Source organism: Balaenoptera borealis (assembly GCF_965194805.1).
Source record: "Balaenoptera borealis genome assembly, chromosome: 19".
NCBI classification, from domain to species: Eukaryota; Metazoa; Chordata; class Mammalia; order Artiodactyla; family Balaenopteridae; genus Balaenoptera; species Balaenoptera borealis.
In genome coordinates this window covers 55,576,153-55,600,168 of record NC_138878.1, presented here as the reverse complement: position 1 = coordinate 55,600,168, position 24,016 = coordinate 55,576,153, and the positions used below count along the sequence as shown (strand labels likewise).

At 50.6% G+C, this 24,016-nt stretch overlaps 2 protein-coding genes across 7 annotated transcripts; one reads left to right on the top strand and one right to left on the bottom strand.

The window, feature by feature from the left end:
* Window positions 1-17: 17 nt before the first annotated feature.
* LGALS4 (galectin 4) lies at window positions 18-8,970 on the top strand. 5 transcript variants are annotated; one of them, XR_014237754.1, is made up of 12 exons: window positions 18-1,171; window positions 1,275-1,410; window positions 1,734-1,822; window positions 3,415-3,619; window positions 4,980-5,114; window positions 6,134-6,255; window positions 7,497-7,523; window positions 7,647-7,685; window positions 7,860-7,889; window positions 8,192-8,280; window positions 8,472-8,637; window positions 8,719-8,952. XR_014237754.1 is itself a non-coding variant. In XM_082368747.1 (11 exons), the coding sequence occupies exons 2-11, from the start codon at window positions 1,366-1,368 to the stop codon at window positions 8,863-8,865; spliced, it is 972 nt and encodes a 323-aa protein (XP_082224873.1). In that variant the 5' UTR covers window positions 18-431; window positions 1,275-1,365; the 3' UTR covers window positions 8,866-8,970. The 5 variants fall into 5 exon arrangements, 3 of the variants coding, with proteins under 3 accessions (XP_082224873.1, XP_082224872.1, XP_082224874.1); XR_014237753.1 differs by lacking the exon at window positions 7,647-7,685; XM_082368747.1 differs by lacking the exon at window positions 6,134-6,255 and having other exon boundaries at window positions 18-431; window positions 8,719-8,970.
* Window positions 8,971-15,364: 6,394 nt separating this feature from the next.
* LOC309617095 (galectin-7-like) lies at window positions 15,365-17,740 on the bottom strand. Of its 2 annotated transcripts, none has more exons than XM_082368750.1 (4): window positions 17,648-17,740; window positions 17,142-17,230; window positions 16,177-16,378; window positions 15,365-15,551 (listed from the first exon to the last, which is right to left on the bottom strand). In XM_082368750.1, exons 1-4 carry the CDS (start codon window positions 17,660-17,662, stop codon window positions 15,438-15,440), a joined length of 420 nt encoding a protein of 139 aa, XP_082224876.1. In that variant the 5' UTR covers window positions 17,663-17,740; the 3' UTR covers window positions 15,365-15,437. The 2 variants fall into 2 exon arrangements, with proteins under 2 accessions (XP_082224876.1, XP_082224875.1); XM_082368749.1 differs by having other exon boundaries at window positions 17,543-17,677.
* Between the last annotated feature and the right edge of the window lie 6,276 nt (window positions 17,741-24,016).

Genomic DNA, 24,016 nt, shown 5'->3' with positions numbered 1-24,016 from the left:
AGGTGATGACCATTCAGAGTGGCAGTGGGCAGGCCAGGGCTGGTAGCAAGTCATGTGAAAGGCCACAGACGGTCTTCCTGCCTGCTCCAGGCTTGAGGGCGGCATTTCCCCTGCCTGGCCCCCACTCACTGCACAGCATAGTAGGTTCCGGTGCTGGAGTCTGGCTAGGGTTCTACTGCTACCCAATCTTGGGTCAACTGCCTCACTTCTCTTAAGCTCTGAGTTCTCTTTTCCATATGTAATCCCAACCTCCTGGGGAATTCCCTGGTGTCCAGTGGTTAGGGCTTTCACTGCGGTGGCCCGGGTTCAATCCCCTGTGGGGGAACGAAGATCCCGCAAGCCGCATGGCGTGGCCAAAAAAATAAAAAATAAACCAACGTCCTGGATTTATGTTTGGAATGAGGGCAAGAGACCAAGCATTTATTTACAAGGTATTATTTTCCTTTTTTTCTTTTTTTTTTTGGCCGCGCCGTGCGGCTTGTGGGAGACTTGTGGGATCTTAGTTTCCCCGACCAGGGATGGAACCCAGTGCCACGGCAGTGAAAGCACAGAGTCCTAACCACTGGACCACCAGGGAAGTCCCCTAGCATTAATTTAGTGTCTCCTATATGCCACGTCCTGTTATGAATATTTATTAACTTAGTAATTCCTTTCAAGGGCCCTATGAGGTTGATACTATTAATATTCCCTATTTAACAGATGGGCAAATGGGCAAACTGAGGTTAAAGCACTGACACAAGATCAAACAGCGAAGAAGTGGCAGAGGAAAAAGTTTAACCCAGAACCTCAGGCTCCAGAAGTCAGTGATCTAAACCACTGCATATACAATATAACGTACATACTAGAGGCATGGAGCAATAAATTTGGGTCCTTGAACAGTTCCTGGGAGTATCAAGAGTGCCCAGTTCCTCCTTGCTTTTTCAGTAGTTTCCATTGCCCATCTGTCCTGGGCCACTCCTTTTAGCCTTACCCTGCCCAACCCTCCTGGCCTCACCCTCCCTCTGACAACAAAGGGTCAGCCAGGTTTTTATGGGCTCTGATAAGGCCCTTGAAGGGCCAAAGTTCGCCAGCACTTCCTCTTTGCAGAAGGGCCTAGAGGAGGCGGTCCTGAGCTGAGTACCCCAGGCCTGGCCCAGAAGATCTGGGTTCTGGTTGGTTACCAGTGAGGCTGGTAAGAGAAGGGAGACTGGGGGTGCCCTAGAAGATGTGTGCCTAGGATGCCCAGAAGAGGGACCCCGTGGACCCTGCCCTGCCAGCCACTCCCTTATCCTCAGGTATAAGAGCCACCCACCAGCCGCTATCTGCCACCATTCGCTACTCCTGCAGCTCTCCTCATCGTAGAAGCCACCAGCCCAGCCTCTCAAGATGGCCTTTGTTCCTGCACCAGGCTACCAGCCCGCCTACAACCCGGTGAGAGACCCTGGTCCCTGGCTTAGCTCCACCCTGACCTCCACGCACCAACTCACCCTCACCCTGATCCTCAGGGGCGCCCACCCGGCCGTTGTGGGTCTGATTTACCCAGTACTGACCCTGGGGCTTGACTGACTCCCACCCTGATAGACTATTTACATCCATCCCCAGCTCTCAGCCCTCTTCATCTTCACGCTGATCCCTCACCCCTTGGTTTCCTCTCCCTTGCTTAAGGGAGGGGGGCTGGAGGGGCTTCTGACTGAGTAGTAAGGGCTGCAATAGGCAGATGGCCTTTGAGGCCCCTCACCTGGCCCCTTCTGCAGACGCTGCCCTACCACAGGCCCATCCCAGGCAGTCTCAGCGTTGGAATGTCCATTTACATCCAAGGAGTGGCTAGCGAGCATATGAAGAGGTAAGACTCTCCCCCATGCCAGGCTAGGCTGGGAGGGGGCTACAAACAGGGGGCTTCCAGCCCAGGTGCAGGAGGCCTATTTCCCTTCCTCCCCGCCGGCTGAGAAGAGGGCTCTATGCCACTGCACCTGATGGCCAAAGAACAGCTCTGGTCTGGGGAGTCCAGGGCTTGGTGATCAGATCAGGAGGTGGGCTGGGAGGTGTTAGGGAGACTCACCATGACAGGTGGCCCCAGAGTTGGGACACTGGATTGGAATTGATGGGTATGACAGCATGAATTAAGATCACAGGCTCAGAGCTGGTCCACCTGAGTTCATGTCCCAGCTCTGTCATTTACCAACCGTGTGACTGGGAAAGCTCTGTGTGCTTTAGTTTGTCATCTGTAAAATGGGTTTTGAGGATTCAATATGTTAAACATATAGTCGTATAGTCAGCACTACAATAACTCTTAGCTTTTTGTTTTCTTTAATTTTTTAGATTTATTTTTGGCTGCATTGGGTCTTCGTTCCATGCAGGCTTTCTTTAGTTGAGGCGAGCAGTGGCGGGAGGGCTACTCTTTGTTGCGGTGCGCGGGCTTCTCACTGCGGTGGCTTCTCTTGTTGCGGAGCACGGGCTCTAGGTGCGCGGGCTTCAGTAGTTGTGGCACGCGGGCTCAGTAGTTGTGGTGCACGGGCTCAGTTGCTCCGCGGCATGTGGGATCTTCCCGGACCAGGGTTCAAACCTGTGTCCTCTGCGTTGGCAGGAGGATTCTTAACCACTGCACCACCAGGGAAGTCCACTTAGCTTTTTTTATGGCTTTAAAATGGTGATGATAATTGAATGATGTCATAGGACTGTTGTTTCTTTGTTCATTGTTTCTGTGTCCACCGAGTACCCACTCTGTGCCTAGGCGCTGGGGCCTGAGAACTCAACAGGACAAAGATCCCTGTCCTCATGGAGCTGACATCCTAGTAGAGGAGACAGATAAAAATAAATAAGTCAGATATATAATAAGTCAGATGGCGATAAATGCTATGGAGACAAATGAGGAGGGAAGGGAGATGGGGAGCAGATGTGGGGTAGGGGTTGTGTGGCATTGTCTCTTTAAATAAGGTGGCCAGGGAAATGTTCCTGGGAAGGGAATTTTTCAGCAAAGACCTGAAGGCAGTGAGGGAGGGAGCCTGGGGTGTATCTGAGGGAAGAGCATTCCAAGCAGAAAGAACAGCCAGTGCAAAGGTCCTGAGGCAGGTGTGTGCCTGCCCCCTTGGAATAATTTGGGGGATGCTGGTGTGAAGGGAGCTGTGGAAGGTGCTCCGATTTGCGTTTTCACAGGGTCCCTCTGGCTGCATGTGGGGAATGGCCTTCAGGAGCCAGGGAGGGGGCAGAGAGACCTGAACCGATAGATACCGGGCTGGGGTAAATGCAGGAGTCCCAGTAGCAGTCTTATTTGAAGCTGGGTCAGGGAAGGGGGTCTCATAAGGAAAGGGAGTGAGCAAAGGGGTAGCGGTGGGAATCTGCCCCTTGGAGTGCAGGGGCACGATCTCCCCCTCCAGTCTTGGGTCAATAGTGCTCTGGCATGTGCGGCCAGGGGAACAGCCCTTCGTGTCCCACCAGGTTCTTCGTGAACTTCGAGGTGGGGCAGGGCCCAGAGGCAGACATCGCCTTCCACTTCAACCCCCGCTTTGACGGCTGGGATAAGGTGGTCTTAAACACGAGGCAGAACGGCAACTGGGGCAACGAGGAGAAGAAAAGGAGCATGCCCTTCAGCAAGGGCGCCGCCTTCGAGCTGGTGTTCATGGTCTTGGCCGATCACTACAAGGTCGGAGCCTCATCCCTCCCTCCCTCCTTCCCTTCCTTCCTCCCTCCCTGCCTTTCTGCCTTGCCCTGATCCCTCCCTCTCTCCCTTTCTTTCTTCTTTCTTCCTCTCTCCCTTCCCCCTCCCTCCTCCCTTCCTACCTCACTTTTCTATTCTTTTCCTCCTCTCCTGCCTCTCTTTTTCTCATTCCCATTCCTCCACCTCGGAGAGCCTTCTAATGTGTTTCACACATAACCTCTTGCTCCCGTGTTCTTGCGAGGTATGTATTTTGGCCCTTTCTTATCAGGAAGTCTAAACACACACAGAAGCACAGAGTCCTGGGAAGCCCTCCTCCCCTGGGCCAGCACCGAGCTGTCCACTCCAGGTTCCTCTGCTCCTGTCTCTACCTCCCACTTCCCCTCCGGTTATTTAGAAGCAAATCCCAGCTATCATATAATTTCATTCATAAATTGAATGGAGTTCTCTCCATCCCCTGCCTGCCACTCCCCATAAATGACACACATCAGACACCCTGTGCACATCCGTCCCAGCCTGACCCATGGGAGAAGTCTTCTGGGAGGATAACCTACCTGGACGTTATCTGCCCTCATGTGGACACCAGATATCTAACCTCATCACCAAGGTTAACATCAGGGCTTGAGCTCGGACAGACATGGGTTCAAGTCTGGGCTTTGCCTCTCCCCAGCATGTGACCTTGAACTGGTCACTCTACCACCTGGAACCTCTGCTTTCTTGAACAACAGGGACAGTGTTTTGTCCTCCCTCACGGAGCTGTTGAGCCAATCACCATGTTGATGCCAGCAGGTAAAGCGCTTAGCATGTAGAAAGCTCTCAGTCCTGGGGAGCTGGGTCTCGGCTGTGCCCATTGCTTAGCACTATAAATAGAACCGTGATGGCTTACAGTACTCTTGAGATGTGATGACAAGGCAAGGCTCTACATGGGATTTCCACAGTGCCTTTGACATGCCTTCCCAACAGTCCCAGAGCGAGATCCCATTTTACAGATGCAGAAACAAAGACTCAGAGAAGTGAGTGACTTACCTAAGGTCACACAGCCAAGACATGTCAGAGCTGGACCTGACACCCAATCATTTGGTACCAAAACCAGGACTCCAATTCAGTTATCTCCCAATCTCCATCCTCAGGCTAAATTCTCTATTCTCGTCTGCCCACCAATCTGTGAGCTGACTTTTGACCTCAGCTTGACCTCTGACCGGTGGACTCAAGATTCCTGACTCTGAGGCTGTCCCAGCTCACCCTCAAAACTTGTGACCCCAAGTTAAAAATTTCCCTGTTTCCTGCTTCCTGTTTTCTACCTTCCAGGGTCAGATGTGCCACCTCTGACCTGACCCCTGCCCTCCAGGTGGTGGTAAATGGGAATCCCTTCTATGAGTTTGGGCACCGGATCCCACTACAGATGGTCACCCACCTGCATGTGGATGGCGACCTGCAGCTTCAATCAATCAACTTCATCGGAGGCCAGCCCGCCCCAAACCAGGTGTGTGGTGTGTCCCTCTCTTGTTTGCTTGCTTTCTTCCTTAATTCGTCCCTACATTCACTTATTTCCTGAGCACCTGCTCTGTGCCAGACCCTTTTTTTTTTTAATTAATTTTTTTAATTTATTTTTTTTTAGCTGTGTTGGGTCTTTGTTTCTGTGCGAGGGCTTTCTCTAGTTGTGACAAGCAGGGGCCACTCTTCATCACGGTGCGCGGCCCTCTCACTGTCGCGGCCTCTCTTGTTGAGGAGCACAGGCTCCAGACATGCAGGCTCAGTAATTGTGGCTCACGGGCCTAGTTGCTCCGCGGCATGTGGGATCTTCCCAGACCAGGGCTCGAACTCGTGTCCCCTGCATTGGCAGGCAGATTCTCAACCACTGTGCCACCAGGGAAGCCCTGTGCCAGACCCTTTGCCAGGTGATGCCACAGACCCAGCGGCAACCAAGACAGTCTAGTAGTGGCCACAAGTCGTCAGTGCGGGGGTGGGGCACATACAGGAGGTTTGGAGAGTCTTTTTTTTTTAAGGTATTTGCACCATTTTCTACACCATCATTTTATTTTATTTATTTATTTAATTATTTTGGCTGCGCCACGTGGCTTGCAGGATCCTAGTTCCCCGACCAGGGATTGAACCCTGGCCCTTGGCAGTGAAAGCGCAGAGTCCCAACCACTGGACGGCCAGGGAAGTCCCTGGAAAGCCTTAGGGAGGGCTTTCTGGAGGAGAAGTAGGTGTGTAAGCTGAGTCAGAAAGTGAAGATAGGGAGGGACAAAAACCACAGGAGTAGCAAACATGTTTCTGAGAAGTTGCCTAATGTCATTAGTCAGCTGGGAAATTCACTGACAATCACAAGGAGCTACCACTACACACCCGCCGGAAGGGCTATAACGAGAAAGGCACATAGTACCAATGTCTGGTGAGGCTGTGGACTGGCCGACACTCCCATACCTCGGGAAATAACTGGGCAGCCTCTACGGAAGCTGAACAGACACACACCCAGTGACCAAGAAACCCCACTACCAGGTCCACGGTGAACAACTGGCCAAGACACAAGCACTAGAACCCCACAGCAACACTACTTGGAGAAGCCCAAACTTCAGAAACCTGGCATGTCCTTCAGCTGAGGGCTCTACCCTTCCCAACCTGTAAGTCCCCCAGCCCCTCCAAGGGGAAAGTACTCTGATGATCATCAGCCCCATTCTACAGATGTGGGAACTGAGGCACGGAGTGCTTCAGTAACTTGCCCAAGGTCATGGAGCTTGTAAGCGGCAGAGGCACGGATCAAACCACTCCTCTGCCTCCCTGATGAGGAAACGCTGGGAATGTCTTCATCCCTAAGGTGACCTTGGGCCTATGGGTGTTCATTTTACTCTTGTGCTCCATCAGTGTATTTTATTTTATTATTTATTTACTTACTTACTTATGTCCGCACTGCATGGCTTGTGGAATCTTAGTTCCCTGACCAGGGATCGAACCCCGGGCCCCCACAATGAGAGTGCCAAGTCCTAACCACTGGACCGCCAGGGAATTCCCTCATCAATGTATTTTAAAAAGAAAAACAACATGGGAATTCCCTGGCGGTCCAGTGGTTAGGACGCCTCACTTTCACTGCTGAGGGCCCGGGTTCAATCCCTGATCAGGGAACTAAGATCCTGCAAAACGCGCAACGCAGCCAGAATAAAAAGAAAAACAACAATGAAGCAATTTTTAAAGGACCTTCAGGATAGCTGGCTTAAAACGGAAGTCGAGGCAGAAATGAGTGCATCAGAAACAGAGAGAAAGAGTGAATAAAAATTGTTTGGTGGGGAAAGGAACCACTGGTGAGGAGGTGAGGACGAGAGAGAGGAACAGAGACAGAGACTGCGAGTAAGAGAGGCTGAGAAACAGAAACAGACACACACAGACTGAAAGAGCTGAGACAGACAAGGGAGGGACAGGAACTTGGCTGGTTAAAGCGCCCCTAGTTGCCCCAGGGGTGCGCATGTAGAGTGAAGGGCAAATCATGGCTGGAGATGAGGTGAGCAGGGTGTTGTGTGGGCTTGGGGGTGTGTAATGAGGGTGCACACTTTATCGTGTGGCTCCTGGATTGAGCGGGAGGAGAAGAGTGGATGAGGGTCCTGGGTCAGCAGGAAGCCAGGACAGGGGTGGGTACAAAAACAGAATTTACCAGCCTTGTCCTAAAGGAGTGGGCTGAGGTTCGCTGTGCACTGGAGATCCCTAAACACGGCGAGTTCCTCTCCATGAATGAGCCAGCTGGGTGCTACCCTTTGACCCCGAGTTCCCTTGGATGGTGGTGGTAGGCTGCCCTGGGGCGGGCATCCTTGACACCCTCCAGGACCTAGTTTAGGGTCCCCCTCATTGCCTCCTTCTCTTTCTGTGCCCACAGGTGCCCATGCCTAATCCGGTGTACCCAGTAAGTACCTGCTGGTGGGTGATGGACTTCCCCTTGAGGTGGGGTTCAGTGGCTGAGGAGGTCCTAGGGCAGCCAAAGGACCCCCAGCCTCTCTCCACTCATGCCTTCCGTCCATCTGTGTAGGGTCCGGGGCAGTACTACCAAGAGCCAAGTAACCTCCCAGTAAGTGGGAGGGTTGTGTGGCCATTTGGGGGTGGGTGGCAAGAACTGGAGGGTGGTCAGAGAGACTGGATCCCCAGTTGTACTAATCCAGCACCTAGAGCTACGCCTGCATGTAGTAGGTGGGCCTAATATTTGCCGAATATTATAGAATAATAACTCTTCCTCACTTCACAGACCATGGAGGGACCCCCAACCTTCAACCCGGTAAGGTCTCTGGTGGGAGTTTAGGGTTCTGTGGTGGGCAGTTTGTGGGGAAGCAGGAACTGGTGGTGGGTCAGGGGTCCTGAACCATGGGGAGCCCTGAGAAGGTAGGAAATAGAGTGGGCAGAGGGTGTTTGGGGCGGGAGGTGGGTGGGGAGAGGGTGAAGTTGGTGGTCAGAGGGGGTGGAGGTTGGGGGTTAGGGACGTTTCCCAGGACAAGTGAGAGCCCCTCTCTGAAAATTTGTCCTTGCCTCTGGCTTCTGGGGACCTGAGAGATGATGGGACACCATGTTCTCTTCCCACAGCCTGTGCCATTTAATGGGAGACTGCAAGGGGGGCTTACAGCCCGAAGAACCATTATTGTCAAGGGCTACGTACCCCCCACAGCCAAGAGGTATGGAGTCTAGATTGAGGTGTGAATCCTTGGTCCTCCACATCCCTCAGTCCTAGGAGTCTGAGCCCTCAGCCTCCTCCTCCATTGGAGACCTGGGAATCCAGTCCCCAGTCCCCTCCTTCCTTGGGGAGCAAAGCGCTCCCCCACCTCCTCCCCACCCATCTTACTCCTACCTTTCTCTCTGCCCCCAGCTTTGTCATCAACTTCAAGGTGGGATCCTCAGGGGACCTGGCTCTGCACATTAACCCCCGGCTGAATGAGGGCACCGTGGTTCGGAACAGCTTTCTGAATGGCTTGTGGGGAGCCGAGGAAAGGAAGGTCTCCTACAACCCGTTTGGTCCTGGACAGTTCTTTGATGTGAGTCTGGGGTCTCTTTCCCTGCTTCCCTCCAAAGCCTCTGTCCTGGCCCTGGCCTCACGCCCGCCCCTCTCTCTGCAGCTGTCCATTCGCTGTGGCATGGATCGCTTCAAGGTGTACGCCAACGGCCAGCACCTCTTCGACTTCTCCCATCGCCTTTCGGCCTTCCAGAGGGTGGACATGGTGGAGATCCAGGGTGATGTCACCTTGTCCTATGTCCAGATCTGATCTATTCCTGGCGCCATAACCCTTGGGAACACAGAGGAAGATCCTGTAGGACTCCTTTCTAAGCCCCTAATAAAATGTCTGAGGGTGTCTTGTGAATGTACATGACCCCATTCGCCTCCCTCACTGTTCCTTCCTTCTTGGTTCAATCATGCACTGTCCATTCAGCCATCCAATCATCTGTCCATCCATCCTCTCATCATAATAAATCTAGGGCTTTATGTGTATGAACCTATTCACTCCTCACAATGCCAGGAGGTAGGAACTATTATTATTTTCCATCTGTAAATGATGAGGAGACAGGCAAAGAAAAATAAAGCTGTTGCCCAAGGTCACAGAGTCCATAAATGGCAGAACCAGGATCCAAATCGAGGTGGTCTGGCTCCCAAGGCTACGTGCTCAGCCACTATACAGCCTGTTGTCCCATCCACCCTGCATCCATCCAACCAAAATTCCATATACCCATTCAACATCCAACCATCTAGCCACTCACCAATCCATCTGTCCGTCTGTTTGTCCAGCCATCTTTTCATCCATCCCTTCATCCATCCACCCATCCATTCATCCTTCCATCCATCTATCTCGTCATCCATCAATCTTTCCAAACATTCATCCAAGCATATGTTCATCCATCCATCTAAACATTCAACAATCCATCCACTCTACCTCTCCATTTTAGCTGTTTGTTCATCCATTCATCATCCAGCCGTTCACCCATCCATCTGACCATCCATCCATTCAGACATCTAACTACTTATTTATTAGTCCATATGTCTATTCACTCAGCCATCCTTACGTCCAAATTTCATTCATCCTTTCATCTCTTCACTCCCTCCTTCATTTGTCCATGCAGTTCTCTGCCTTCCAGCACATCCATCCATCCATCCATTTGTCCATTTTTTATCTATCCAGTCATCCATTCTTCTCTTCATGATCTATTCCTCCATCCATTTCCAATTATTTATCCATCCATTTATCTCTCCATCTGTCCACTAACCATGTGTCATTCATTCAAACATCCTTTTATCATCATCTTTGTGTTGATTTAATAATTTGTTCATTTATTTACACTTTCATGCATCCATTTATTCACTCTTATTCATTCACTCACTCGCTTGTTCACATATCCAGTCATTTGTCACTGTCTGTTCAATTACTCATTCAGTTTATTGTCTCATTCATTCACCTAGTCTAGTTCTTAAACAGTCCTACGTTGCAATCCCCTGGGGAGCTTTTAAGAAATATTGATACCTGACCCCAACCCAGACCATGATTAGGTTAAACCACAAAAATGCCATTTTTGTGGGTTCAAAGTGGTTAAATATCAATAATTTCATATGTTCTAGCCTAGTAAATCTGTAGTGGGTCCTGGGCATCAATATTTTCATTGAGTTCTCCAAATGATTCTATGGATTTGTCAAACATTGATCAAAGATGTTCTGGGGGCCCTCAGACCCTGGATGGCTGCTGAGGAGGTCAGGAAGGGAGGAGGGCTGACCTGGGCAGCCTCCAGTCTGAGGCAGTCTTCTCCTTCTGGGCTCCCTCCTCCCTTACTTAACAGTCACTGCCCAGGGATGGCTGTCAGGAGATACATCAGTCACGAGCCTAGAGGGGCACAGGGAGAGGGTCCCCCAGAGAGCTGGAGAGGTCATGTTTAGTTTTCTATCACTGCTGCAATATGTTTGAAGAAATAATGGCTGAAAACTTACCCAATTTTATGAAAGACATTAGTTTCTAGATCCGAGAAGCTCAATGAACTGCAAGTAGGATAAATACAAAGAGATCCAGACCGAGACCCATCATAGTTGAACTGCTGGAAGAAAACAAACAAAAAAAAAGACAAAGAAAAATTTGAAAGCTATAAGTGAAAAACAACTCTTCATGTATAGGGGAAAGCAGTACGATTCACAGCTAAATTTTCATAGAAACAATGAAGGCCAGAAGGCAGTTGAATGATTTATTCAAAGTGCTAAACAAAAGAAAACTGTCAGTAATTCTATACTCAACAAAACTATATTTAAAAACTGAAGGCAAACGTTAAGAAGAAAAAAAAAACCAACAAAAAACTGAAGGCAAAAGAAAAATATTCTGAGATAGACAAAAACTGAGAATTCATTGCTAGCAGACTTCCCTGTAGGGAATACTAAGGAAGTCCTTCACACTGAAAGAAAATGACATCAAATCCACAGGAAGAAATAAAGAATCCTAGAAATTATGAATATGTGGATAAATATTTTTCAAAATTATATAAATAAAATTTCTTTTATTTTTTTCTTCTATTTTCTTTAAAAATGTGATTGTAGAAGTGAAAATTATAACACTATATTGTAGAGTGTATAACATATATGAATGTGATATATATAACAACAATAGCACAAAATAAGGTGGGAAATGGAGATATTTTGGAGCAATGCTGCTATATTTTACTGGAATTAAATCTGTATTAACATAAAGTTGACTGTGATCATTTACAATGTATATTGTCATCCCTAGAGTGACCATTTAAAAACCAGCTTTCAAAATATACAGTTTAAAAAAAAACAACAGAGGAATTTAAATGGTATACTAAAAATTGTTTAACACAAAGGCAGGTAGTGAAGGACTAACAGAGTAAAAACAAATAGCAAGATGGCAGCCATGAAGCCAACTATATCAATCACGACATCAAGTGTGAATGAAATAAACATTCCAACCAAAAGTCAGAGATCGGGGCTTCCCTGGTGACGAAGTAGTTAAGAATCCGCCTGCCAGTGCAGGGGACATAGGTTCGAGCCCTGGTCCGGGAAGATCCCACATGCCGCGGAGCAGCTAAGCCCGTGCGCCACAACTACTGAGCCTGTGCTCTAGAGCCCGCATGCCACAAATACTGAAGCCCACATGCCTAGAGCCTGTGCCCCGCAACAAGAGAAGCCACTGCAGTGAGAAGTTGGCACACCGCAACTAGAGAAAGCCCACGCGCAGCAACAAAGACCCAACGCAGCCAAAAATTTAAAAAAAAAAAAAAAAAAAAAAAAGTCAGAGATCGTCCGTGGTGGTCAGCTTCCAAACTGGCCTCCAATGATATTCACACCCTTGTGTGAACCCCTCCCAAATGATACCAGGGTTGGTATGTGTGACTACATTTCATCAATAGAATATGGCAGAACTGATAGTATGTCACTTCTCAAACTGGGATATAAGAGACACTACAGCTTCTGTCTTGGCTTGCTCTCTTGCTCTCCCATTTCTCAATGACTCCCCCGGGAGGAGTCAGTAACTTCTTGAACGGTCCCACGTAACTGTTCATGTGACAAGAAACTGAAAACTCCTGCCAACATCCATGTGTGTGAGCCCTCTTAGAAGAAGCTCCTCCAATCCCAGTCAAGCCTTTAGAGCAGGGGTTGCAGACTTTTTCTATAATGGTCACATAGTAAATATGTTAGGCATTGTGGGTGACCCAGTCTCTGTTGCAGCTCCCGAACTCCACGGGTGAAGCACAAAAGCAGCCAGTAGGCTATACATAAATGAAAGAGCATGGCTGTGTCCCAATAAAACTTTATTTATGGACACTGAAATTTGAATTTCGCATCATTTGAAGTGTTAAGGAATGTTATTCTTCTTTTCATTTTTTTTCAGCTATTTTAAAATGTGAAAAACATTCTTAGATTGTGAGCCTTACTAAAACAGGTAATGGGTGGGTTTAACCAACAGCCATAGTTTGCCAAAACTTCTTTCGGGTGCTAGCAACTTCACTTATAGTTTGACTGTAACTGCTTGAAAACTCAGCACCACAACCTAGTTAAGCCACTCCTAGGTTCCTAACTTCAGCAACTGTAAGACAATAAATATGTGTTATTTTATGATGTTACTGGGATAATTTGTTATGAAGCTACAGAGAATAATTCATTTTCAGCCTGGATAAGAAAACAAGACCCAAGTATATGCTATCTACAAAAGACACACTTTAGATCTAAGACATAAATAAGTTGAAGGTAAAAGGATGAGAAAAGAAGTACTATGCAATCAGTAACCATAAGAGAGTAGAAGGACAAAATTAGTGTCAGACACAATAGATGTTAAAAGAAATTTTACTAGAGACAAAGGACGTTTCATCATGATAAAAGGGTCAATACATCAAATATACACATCAAACTATGCACATATATTGCTAAGTGACAAAAAAGAGGTGAGTAGGTGAAAGATGCTCAATTTTATGCAAGGAGGGAAAAAAATTGCATATACATGTGTTTAGAAGTGCAGAGAGTTTTGGAAAGATACACAAGAAATAAAGACACGGGTAACAGAAGTTTGCTCTTATAAAGGAGGACTTTCACATACATATTTTATATATTTATAGTTTTTTTATTTTGAAATGACTAACACAGAAAGTTGTAAGTACAGTACAAACATTTTTTCCCCTACACTCATTTGAGAATAAGTTGCCAACATGCTTCCTAATCACCTTCAAATACTTTATTGTGTATTTCTACAAACGAGAACATCCTCTTGCATGTCCACTGTAAGGCAACAGTGAGAATCAGGAAATTAACAGATGGATAACAGATTAAACAGATGGATAACTACCGTAATTAACAGATTAATAGATGGATAACTACCATAATTAACAGATTAACAGATGGATAACTACCATCTATTCCGAGACCCCAACCACATTTACCAGTTGTGCCAACAACTATATTTTCCACTGCATACTTTGAAATTTGTACTGTAGGTATATCTTTAAATTAATACATATATTTTAAAAATTATATATATTAAAAATTATATATATATTAAAAGTGGTATTATATATATATAATTCCTTTAACAGGCAAATAAAAATAAAAATAAACATAATGAGCCCTGGGACCAGGGGAATTCAGACTTTCCCGGGTCCTCCAGTGGGAGAGGGTGTCTTTCATTCCACGACCCACCCAGAGATACACTCTCAAGGGCCGGGCATGGGGGTGAGGTGGCTTCAGCCGAAGGGTCTCAAGGGGCAGAAAAACGGGTCCAGAAAAAGCTCAAGTCCCGCGGCAGGGTTTGGTCTTCCCACCACCCTGGCTGTTTCAGGTTCAGTCGGCAAGCAGCCCCACTTGCTGAGCCTCCGTGTTTTTTTTTGTTTTTTGTTTTTAAGTATTTGTTTATTTATTTATTTATGGCTGTGTTGGATCTTCGTTTCTGTGCGAGGGCTTTCTCCAGTTGCGTCAAGTAGGGGCCACTCTTCATCGCGGTGCGCGGGCCTCTCACTATCGCGGCCTCTCTGGTTGCGGAGCACAAGCTCCAGACGCGCAGGCTCAGTAGTTGTGGCTCGAGGGCTCTAGAGCGCAGGCTCAGTAGTTGTGGCTCACGGGCCCAGCTGCTCCGCGGCACGTGGGATCCTCCCGGACCAGGGCTCGAACCCGTGTCCCCTGCATTGGCAGGCAGATTCTAAACCACTGCACCACCAGGGAAGCCCTGAGCCTCCGTTTTTAAACCGCAACTTCTGCAGCGGCCCAAGGGAAGGGGGGAGATCTGTCTGTCACACTTTGGTCGGAGTCCGGGCCGGAAGCCTGAGGTACATCCGCCAGGGGTGCGGATCCGGACTTTCCGAGACCCGGGCCCAAACCCGGGCTGCTGGCACGCTGCCCGCCGCCCCCCTCCCCCCCCCCGCACCCCGGCTCCATCCGCAGCTGCGAACCACGGCAGCTGCGAGCCCCTCGCTGAGGGTGCGAGGCTGGGGGCACTCGCTTGGTCCCGGCTCCCCCGCCAACCACAGCTATTCAAGGGCGACCCGGCGACCCAGCGACCCCCAGAAACCAGAAAATCCCCACCTGGCGGTCGGGGGTGACTGGGCGTCTGTATATACCCAACTCCCCCTACCCCCTAGAATCTCGGGGAGGGCCGGGGTCTCGGGGCCGTCGGGCGAGCCCAGATGGACGAAGTGTGTGAACACGCTCGCCGTTCGCGTTCCCCGTCTTCTCCGCGGGGAGGCTGCAGCTTCAGTGCGTGTCTGCCCCGGGCGCGACCGTCGGAGGCCTGTCCTGACTCCTGAACAGATGGGAGGCAGGCGAGGCCCGGATCTGCCTCCAAGCCCCATCCCGCGCCACCTGTCTACAGGTGCCAGTAGGTAGGTGAAACCGGTGAGAGGCAAGAAGAGGGACATCGGCGCAGGTAGCCTGAGATTCACGCACCTGGGGTCTCCAAGGGACCTGTTTGCAGACGTACCGATTGGGGGGTCCCTTACACCCAGGGAGCGGGCGCCAAGGGATGGCTTGGGCCCCTGCAAATTCCCTAAAGTCGCCCCCCACCGCATTACCATCTGGCTGCTTCGCAAAGTGCTGCAGGGGGGCAAGCCAAAGCCCCACCCCCGCCAGATCGTGACCCTCCTCAGGCCTCCAGGGACACAAAGTGCCCTCGGAGATCCAGGCCAGGACCCGCCCCGGCCACGCAATCGCTGTGTGACCCTTAGTCAGTGACTTCACCTCCCGGAGCCTGCTATCCTCGTCTATGTGAAGGAGACACAGACACACAGGAGGCGCACTGATGAGAAGCTAAGACTTTATTTGCCACCCAAGACCACTGCGCCCCGTCCGCACCCGCCCTCCTTGGAAGGCTCAGAAGATCTCCACCAACTCCAGCTGCACGTCCCCGCCCACCTCCACAACGCACGCGCGCTCTGGTGGGAGCCGGTAGACAAAGTGGTGGTATTCCGAGTCCCCGATCACAACCTGCAGGGGCGAGGAGACAGGGTTTAGGGTTCCCGAGGCGACTGCGGGGTCATTCCCGACTCGTACCCACGCTGCGTGACCTCGTCACCCACGCAACCCCGCGTTAAGGAAAAGGGCTACTCTTGATTCTAAGCCCTTGCCGTGAGGATTCAATGAGTTCATTGTTGGCACGGGAGTGCTTTTTAAGCTTTGGCGGTGGATGTGGTCTCCGCGGGGCCCGCGTCCACCGCCTCACTGTGACGCACAGATTGAAAGTGGAGAACGGCCTGGGTGGCGGAGGGTCTACAGCGACCACTCCCTGCTGGGACTTATTTTGGGTCCTGTCTCCCAACCCATCCATTCCCCTGCCCCAGAGCCGCTACGTCAGACGCCAGTGGACAGGGAATAGGGTCCGGGATGTCCACGCCTCCCCGCTAGACACCCACCCTTTGGGCTCTTGCTCTCGCGTCCTTGCCACCGCCATACGCCTGCCCTCAGTGCGCTTGCGCCACGGGAGGTGAGGGACTGGGGACGCCCTGCCCAGCCTTGGCCGCGCCTTTGCTCCCCACCTCCGCCAAGGGCCTTCCTGGCCTTGCCAAGGGAAGAGACCTGGGTGTTGGCGGCCACCCCTGTGGCAGAGACGCACCTTGAAGCCTTTTCTGCTGGCGATGAGGAGCAGGTAGAAGGGATGCCCACGCTGGAAGGGAATGCTTAAGCCACGCTCCTCCGACCCCCAGGCACCACACTCCAGGCTGTTGAAGACCACCGAGGATTCATCCAGCCGGGGGTTGAAATGCAGGACCTTCTCACTCTCCGGCTCGTCACCGCACAGCAGGTTTATGTAGAACCTGGTAGGTGGCGGATGGGAGGGGGCGTCGGAGAGAGGACTTACCGATTGCCAGAGCACATCCAAGTTTACAGGGACCTGAGAGCCACACGCCAGTGAAGGAGAGGTGGTGGACTGAGGGCCAAGGAGCCCAGATCCCAGGACATCCAGAAACCAACTGGGGACCTGGACACACAGCCACCTAGGCGAGGGGCACTGGACTACGGCCTGGGTCCCCCTCATTTCCAGAGTCTGGGAGTTGCCAAGGAGTCATGGTCCTGAAGACCAGGGTGCTCCTGGTTCCCAAGTGTTCTCCTGTTCCCAGCCAGAGTGCTCCTGATCCCCCAATGCCCAGAGGGCTGGGGACAACACCAGGGACCCCAGTATTCCCAGGCATCGTAGATTCCCAGAAATCCTGACGTTCCCAACCCAGGAAGTCATAGGTTTGATTGCTGAGGCCTCCCAGGTGCCCAGGGCACCTCTGACTCACAGGCTGTTTTTCCACAGTTGCTTCAGACTCAGACTGGAAGTCATAGGATTATAAGTAAGAACCTTGGATTTCCCTGGATCCCCCAGATTCTTAGAAGGATGCAGGGACCCCAGGTACACTGTCCTGGGACAAATGAGTGAAGACATCAGATTCCAGAAGGTGGGAAATAGCCTGGGGATTCCAAGATCCTGGTGGGAAAAGTTGGCCTGGGGCTTCGTTCTCTGGGCTGTAAGAAGTGAGGTCAGCTGAGCCTGGAGACCTCCCACCCCTTACCGCTGAGGCTTGGGGGTCTCACCTGTCAGCCCTGGTGTGCACAACACCACGAACAATCATCATGGTGCCGACTCCGAAGCCCTCGGGCACCGAGGTCCTGTAGGGCACATTCTGCAGCAGCAGGAGTGCGGGGGCCAAAGTGGATCAGGGAGGCAGAGGAGAGAGACAGATGGGTCAGCACCGGGGAGAACATGACCAGGACCCAGACCAGCAGAATCAGAGAGCAGAAAGGGCACAGAGGCAAAGGAAAGAGAGCCAGGCGTAGGGAAAGCGTTGGAGAGCAGAACACAAAGAATCAACAGGAAGATATTCAGAGAGGTAGAAAGTAAGGGGGAAACACCAAGGGGGAGATGGGAGCATGGGATGGATTGGGTCAACCCAGAAACAACAGCCCAGAACGTCATAGCACGCCCGAACACCCACTTTCTCCTTGAAACAGGAGACCTCAGCCAAGCCCCAGCCCCTTCCCGATTCCGGTGCAGCCTCCGGTCCAAAACCTCCCCACCTCCACACCCCCGAAGCACTCACATATCTCCCTGCCATGGCTGGAACAGCGGACAGGCAGTGGTGGTGGTGGGTATGGCTGCTGGGACCTTAAGTAAAAGCAGGGCGTGGCTGGCCCTGGTGACTCACCATCACCCCTTTCCACACCCACCACCCACACCTGGCACAGACCCTGGCCCTGGGGCCATGCTGGCCAGCACCCTCGTTCTAGGGCCTCTGACACCCCTGCAATCCCTGAGGATTCCCAGGTGTACGGTCCCTCTCCTCTGAGCTAATAATGATAGGAACAGTTAACAATAACGATAATAATAACATTATAGGGACTTCCCTAGCAGTGCAGTGGTTAAGAATCCACCTGCCAGGGGAGAGGACACAGGTTCGATCCCTAGTCCAGGAAGATCCCACATGCCTCAGAGCAACTAAGCTCGTGCACCACAACTACTGAGCCTGCGAGCCGCAACTACTGAGCCTGCGTGCCACAGCTACTGAGCCCGTGTGCCACAACTATTGAAGCCCGCGGGCCTAGAGCCCGTGCTCCGCAACAAGAGAAGCCACCGCAATGAGAAACCCGTGCACGGCAACGAAGAGTAGCCCCCGCTCACCACAGCTAGAGAAAGCCTGTGTGCAGCAACGAAGACCCAACGCAGCCAAAAATAAATAAATAAATTTATTAAAAAAAAAACACATCAGAGAAGGCTCATTGAGCCACCATCCCTCCAGCCTTACCTTCCTGGTGCCTGGCAGAGAGAAAACACTCTCATGCCCATTTCATCATGGAAAACTCGAGTCCTGAGAGGCTAAGCTGTGGGCTGCAACTCTGGACCCTCTCTCCCAGGTTGGGACCTGCTGACTAGGGCTAAGGATGTGTCTGCACTGAAATTCCAGTTTATGCTTCTGTAATATAATAATAACCATGGCAACAACAATAATAATAGAAAAGGGAGCGCAGAGGGGCAGGATATTTTGCCTGATGGTCAAGGCTGTCTCCCTGGTGCCTAGTGCAGTGGCTGGCACACATAAGAGCTCCGTTAATATGGGTGAAAGAAGGAATAAAAGGTAACACAGCTGCCATTAACGAAGCCTCCGGCCTTCCTAGCATGTGCGAGAGACCACTGATCTCAGACAGGCCACTGAGGGAGGGCCATTGATCCCCCTTATTTGACAGATAAGGAAACTGAGGCTCAGAAATGAGAAGCAGTTTGCCCAAAAAACACAGCTGTGCAGAACCACGGGGACTGTGTCTCTGGCTTTCTTGATCTCTGGACGTTTCTCTCTGGTTTATTCTGTCTCCAGGATGCCCTAGTCTCTCTGACTCTCTGTCTCTCTGGCTGTCCTGTGTCTCTGTCCCCCCGCCCCCCGACGTGTTCCTGTTTCTCTCCTTTGAGTCTCTCTCCCTCCTCCTCCCAGAACCCTTCCTCTCTCCCATCCGATGTTCAGGACAAGGGGGTGGGGAAGGAGGGGTGTCCTAGGACCCTCCCCCCAGCCAGACCAAGGAAGAGAAAAAAGTGGGACCCTCCACCCAGGCCCATTTCCACTCCCCACAGCCCAAAACTCCAGAAGAGGAATCCAGGTATGAAGGGTGGGGTCAGAGAGAGAATGCTGAAAGAGGGTTCTGGAAGACAGGGAACAGGCGGGTGGGGGAGCTGGGCAGAAGCCCCTCCTAGCAGCCCCCTCTCCGTTTCCACCGCCCTACTCCCCGCACCCCACCCCCATTGGCGCCCCACCCGGCAGAGGGAGAAGAGGCCTGGGGCAGAGCCAGGAACGGAAACTCTGGGTGGAGACAAGCAGACTCAGAACCTGAGCCACAGCCTCGCGGGCGGCCCAGCCTCCCTCCAGGCCCCTGACCACGCAGCTAGGGCAGTTGGAGGAGCCAGGGCCTCGGACAGGGAGGCTGGGCAGCTGCATTTAGGCCTTTCGTTGGGGGCTGCAGTCACCCCCATTTGGCAGAGGAGAAAGCAGGCTTAGAGAGGGCCAGCCTCTCACCAAGGCCTCACAGCAAGGGCGGGCCAGGGCCTGGGCTGGAGCCGCTCTGTGTGCCAAGGGCACCTCATCGGGACTTTCAATAGAGAGGACAGTGGGGTCTGAGGTGGTACCACCAACATCTACTCGGGTGGAGAGTTTCCCAGGATGGTGGACTCCATTACTCTGATCACTAAGGGTGTCCCTTTTCTATACCTCATTCTGTATATTGCTGTGTATCCCACTAGCTCATCTTTTCCCTGATTTCCTCATTGTGGTGGGATATTTCTCCACATGCTTCCGCCCTGCAAGTCCTGACTTGACCTGGATGTTTGGCCAAATGTTTGCATTCAGTCTGTTGCCAGTTTGATTGCTAGTTCTTTTCTCAGAAGTCACATATGGGCATCCTGGCTGGATTCTTATTCATTTGTGTTGATTATCTTCGATCAGTTCTGGAATAATATGCTTAGGAGCATTTTTGTTTCACCTCTAAATAAGTGGTGGATGTCCTTATTTCCCAATACTCTTTTTGTTTTCTCGAGCTGTCGGTCACGCTCGTAAATCATCCAGGTTTTAGCAGAACACTTCCATGAGCCTTGACAATACACAGACCTGGGCAACCACCACCCCAATCAAGTTTTAGCCCCTGAAACAGCCAGTCCCCCTCCGCCTGCCCCAGGAAACACTGTCACTCGTCAGCATTTAAGAGCCACCAAGTTCATTTGCCATGAAAACAAAGAGAGTGCTGTCCAGCGGGCGGAGTTTGCTGGCTTTCCCTCCTTCAGAAGTAACTGGGGCGAAGGGTACTAAGTGTACCACGGTGTTTGTGGGAATGGAAAATCCCAGGCTCTGTCCATGTCAGCTTCTTGGAGACTTTGGGTTGGTTTTCATATACAGTGAAGATAATTCAGGGGCTGGATTGGTTTTGTAAATTCGTTTACCAATGAGGAAAATGACATGTTTTCAAAATCTGACCTTTTTTTTTGGCCCTGCTGTGCTTGACTTGTGGGATCTGTTTCCCCTGATGAGGAATTGAACCCGGGCCCTCGGCAATGAAAGCACCGAGTCCTGACCACCGGACCACCAGGGAATTCCCCAAAATGTGACCTTTTTCTGAAGCTAGGAAGTCCACTGGAAACCTTACAGTTTTATTTATAAATATAGTAAATTGTATCAACCCAATCACTTGCTAAGGAGAAGCAGTTGCTGTCATATTTGGTTCCATTGATAAACTGAGTTCATTAAACCCCTTTAAACATTGTAATCAGAATGTGGGATTTTGACATGTTGAGTTTTAAGTATTTCCACTGTCTCTCCAAGTCCTAAGTAACCTTGTACATTTCCATCTTGCGCTGTGAGAACACTGATTTGCTGTTTCTCCTCCTCTTCTGCCTTCCTTTCCTCCTTCCGCTGAGCACTTGGGCGCTCCAGCTGTTATGCTGGTGAGTAAGTGCTGCCTCTGGGGGGTGGGGGGCCCACAGGGTGGGGTGAGGGGGCTGAGGGGGCGCCCCTCCCCCAGGGCTGGGTCAGCTGGGGTGTCAGAGGGAGCCGGGGAGGAGGGCGCTCAGCAGAGGCTGGCCCTCAGGAGGGGGGCGAGGAGGGTGGCGGGACAGAGGGGAGCGCAGCCCCGACGTGGGAGGAGGTGTCTAGGCAGGGGTGAGGGTCCCTGAGAGGTGCTGGAGCCCAGCGGGGGCGGGGGGCTTCCCCGGGGGCAGGAAATGCCATGTGGGTGTCAGCGATGGAAGGAAGCCCAGAGCTGCTCTCTCCCTGTCAGAGGAGGGACGTATAGATGTGCACCAAAGAAATGGGCCATGAACCCTGTGACATTGGACTGGAAATGGAGGTGTCCGTGTGAGCTAATAATTACATGATTAAATTTATGTTAGTATTTTTAGGTGTGATTTGTACTGTGGTTATATAGGAGAATTATGCTTCAAAAATGCACACTGAAGGGACTTCCCTGGTGGTCCAGTTTAAGACGCCGCGCTCCCAATGCAGGGGGCCCGGGTTTGATACCTGGTCAGGGAACTAGATCCCCCCTGCTGCAAAGAAGACCTGGTGCAGCCAAAAAAATTTAAAAAAAACTGCACACTGAAGTATTTAGGGGTGAAGTGTCATGATGTGTGCAACTTGCCTTCCAATGGCTCCCAGAGAGAAATGGCAGATGTGGGAAATATGAACGCACCTGGGAGCCTAGATGACGTCTCTGCAGGTGTTCATTGTCCTCTTCTTTTAACTTTTCTGTAAGTGTGAACATTTTCAAAATGGTGGGGGAATAAATCAAACTTGGGGTTCTGATGTTACAGAATCCGGGCTACCGTGGTTCCCAAAAAGAGCATCCTCTCCAACATCCCTACCCCCCAGATGAGGCCTTGGAAAGCAGTGAAGACAAGAAGAACCTCCCTGGAGGCAGAACCAGAACCAGTCTTTGATCTTCATGTCCAGTGGGCTTGACCTTTGCTATGGACTAGTGTCTGCTGCACGTTGCCCTGTTTCCCGTTTCCTGAATAAGAATGCCTTCACCTTAGTTTATTGGGTGTCTAGGGCCAGCCTTGGCTGGGCGTGACAAAGAGGACTGTGTGTGTCTTCCACCAAAATCCTGGCCTCTGGGCTGGACACAGTAACCAGATGGGCGCTTAGGGTTGTCTCCATTGGAAGAGGAGGTGAGTGGTCTGGGGAGGGGAAGAAGAGGACAGATGAATGTTATTGTAGACAAAGGGGTGGCCTGTAACAGGGAGCACCAGCTGACCACCCAATACCCACTGTCACTTTCTTTCTTAATCAGACTCCTGACTCAGTCCAGGACGGCCATGTGGCTGTTGCATTTCCCCGGGTTCCAGTTACTTTTGTTGTGAAGCCAATTACCCCAACGCTTTGCGGCTTAAAACAGCCATTGTGTGTGTGGGGGCTCATGGCTTCTGTAGGTCAAGGGTTCGGACAGGGCACAGAGGGAATGGCTTGTCTTAAGGTTCCATGGTATCTGGGCAACCTCTGTTACTACGGGGCTGGGATCATCTGGGTGACCTGCACACAGCCTTCCTAGGAAGCCTGTGCATCTTCAGAGTAGCCAGACCTCCTTCACGGCAGCTCAGGGCTCCAAAAGCCAGTGCCCTTTCAGCTCACCAGATGAAAGCTGCCTCCTCTTTTCTAACCTGCTCTGGGAAGTCATGCCAAATCTCTTCAGGCTACATTCTATTTGTTATGAGTGAACAACTGAGGTTGGCCTGCATTTAAGCCTCCACCTCATGGTAGCAGAAGTGCCAAAGAATTGGTGGAGGTATTTTTGGTATTAATTTCATACTTTTGTTATTTTTTTTTATGATTTAATTTAATTTTTATTTTTTTGGCTGTGTTGGGTCTTCGTTGCGGTGCGCGGGCTTCTCATTGCACTGCGGTGGCTTCTCTTGTTGCGGAGCACGGGCTCTAGGTGCGCGGGCTTCAGTAGTTGCAGCACGCGGGCTCAGTAGTTGTAGCTCGTGGGTTTAGTTGCCCCACGGCATGTGGGGTCTTCCCGGACCAGGGATCGAACCTGTGTCTCCTGCAGTGGCAGGCGGATTCTTAACCACTGCGCCACCAGGGAAGTCCCTTGTTATTTTATTTTATTTTTTTCAAGAAATATTAGCTATTTTTATTGTTGCTCTTGAAGATTCTCAGAAGACAAACATGACCCCATTCCCAATTTATTTTTAAGAATTTATTTCCAGACAACACATGGATTTAGCAGGGAAAGAAATGAATGCTATTAGAGTTATTTCCTATATTTTAATTATTTTCCACTGCCCACAGGTGTGCCTCAAGTTTTAAAAGCAGAATGAAGAGCAGAAGCCACACAAGGACCCCCCATATGGGTTTCTCGTTGTCTTAGTTCAGGCTGCTATACCAAAAATACCATAGACTGGATGGCTTAAACAGCAAACATTTTGTACAGTTCTGGAGGCTGGCAAGTCTAAGATCAAAGTGCCTACAGACTCGGTGTCTAGTAAGGGCCTGTTTCCTAGTTCATAGGTGGCCATCCTCTCACTTTGTCCTCACAGGGCAGAAAGGGGAAGGGAGCTCTTTGGGGTCTCTTTTATAACAGCATTAATCCCATTCATGAGGGCTCCACGCTCAGGACCTAATCACCTCCCAAAGGCCTCACCTCCTAATATCATCACATTGGGGGTTAGATAGCATATAGATGGGTCTTGTTTTTGTATCCATTCAGCAAGCCTGTGTCTTTTCGTTGGAGCATTTAATCCATTCACGTTTAAGGTGGTTATTGATATGTATGTTCCTATGACCATTTTCTTAATTGTTTTGGGTTTGTTTTTGTAGGTCCTTTTCTTCTCTTGTGTTTCCCACTTAGAGAAGTTCCTTTAGCATTTGTTGTAGAGCTGGTTTGGTGGTGCTGAATTCTCTTAGCTTTTGCTTGTCTGTAAAGCTTTTGATTTCTCC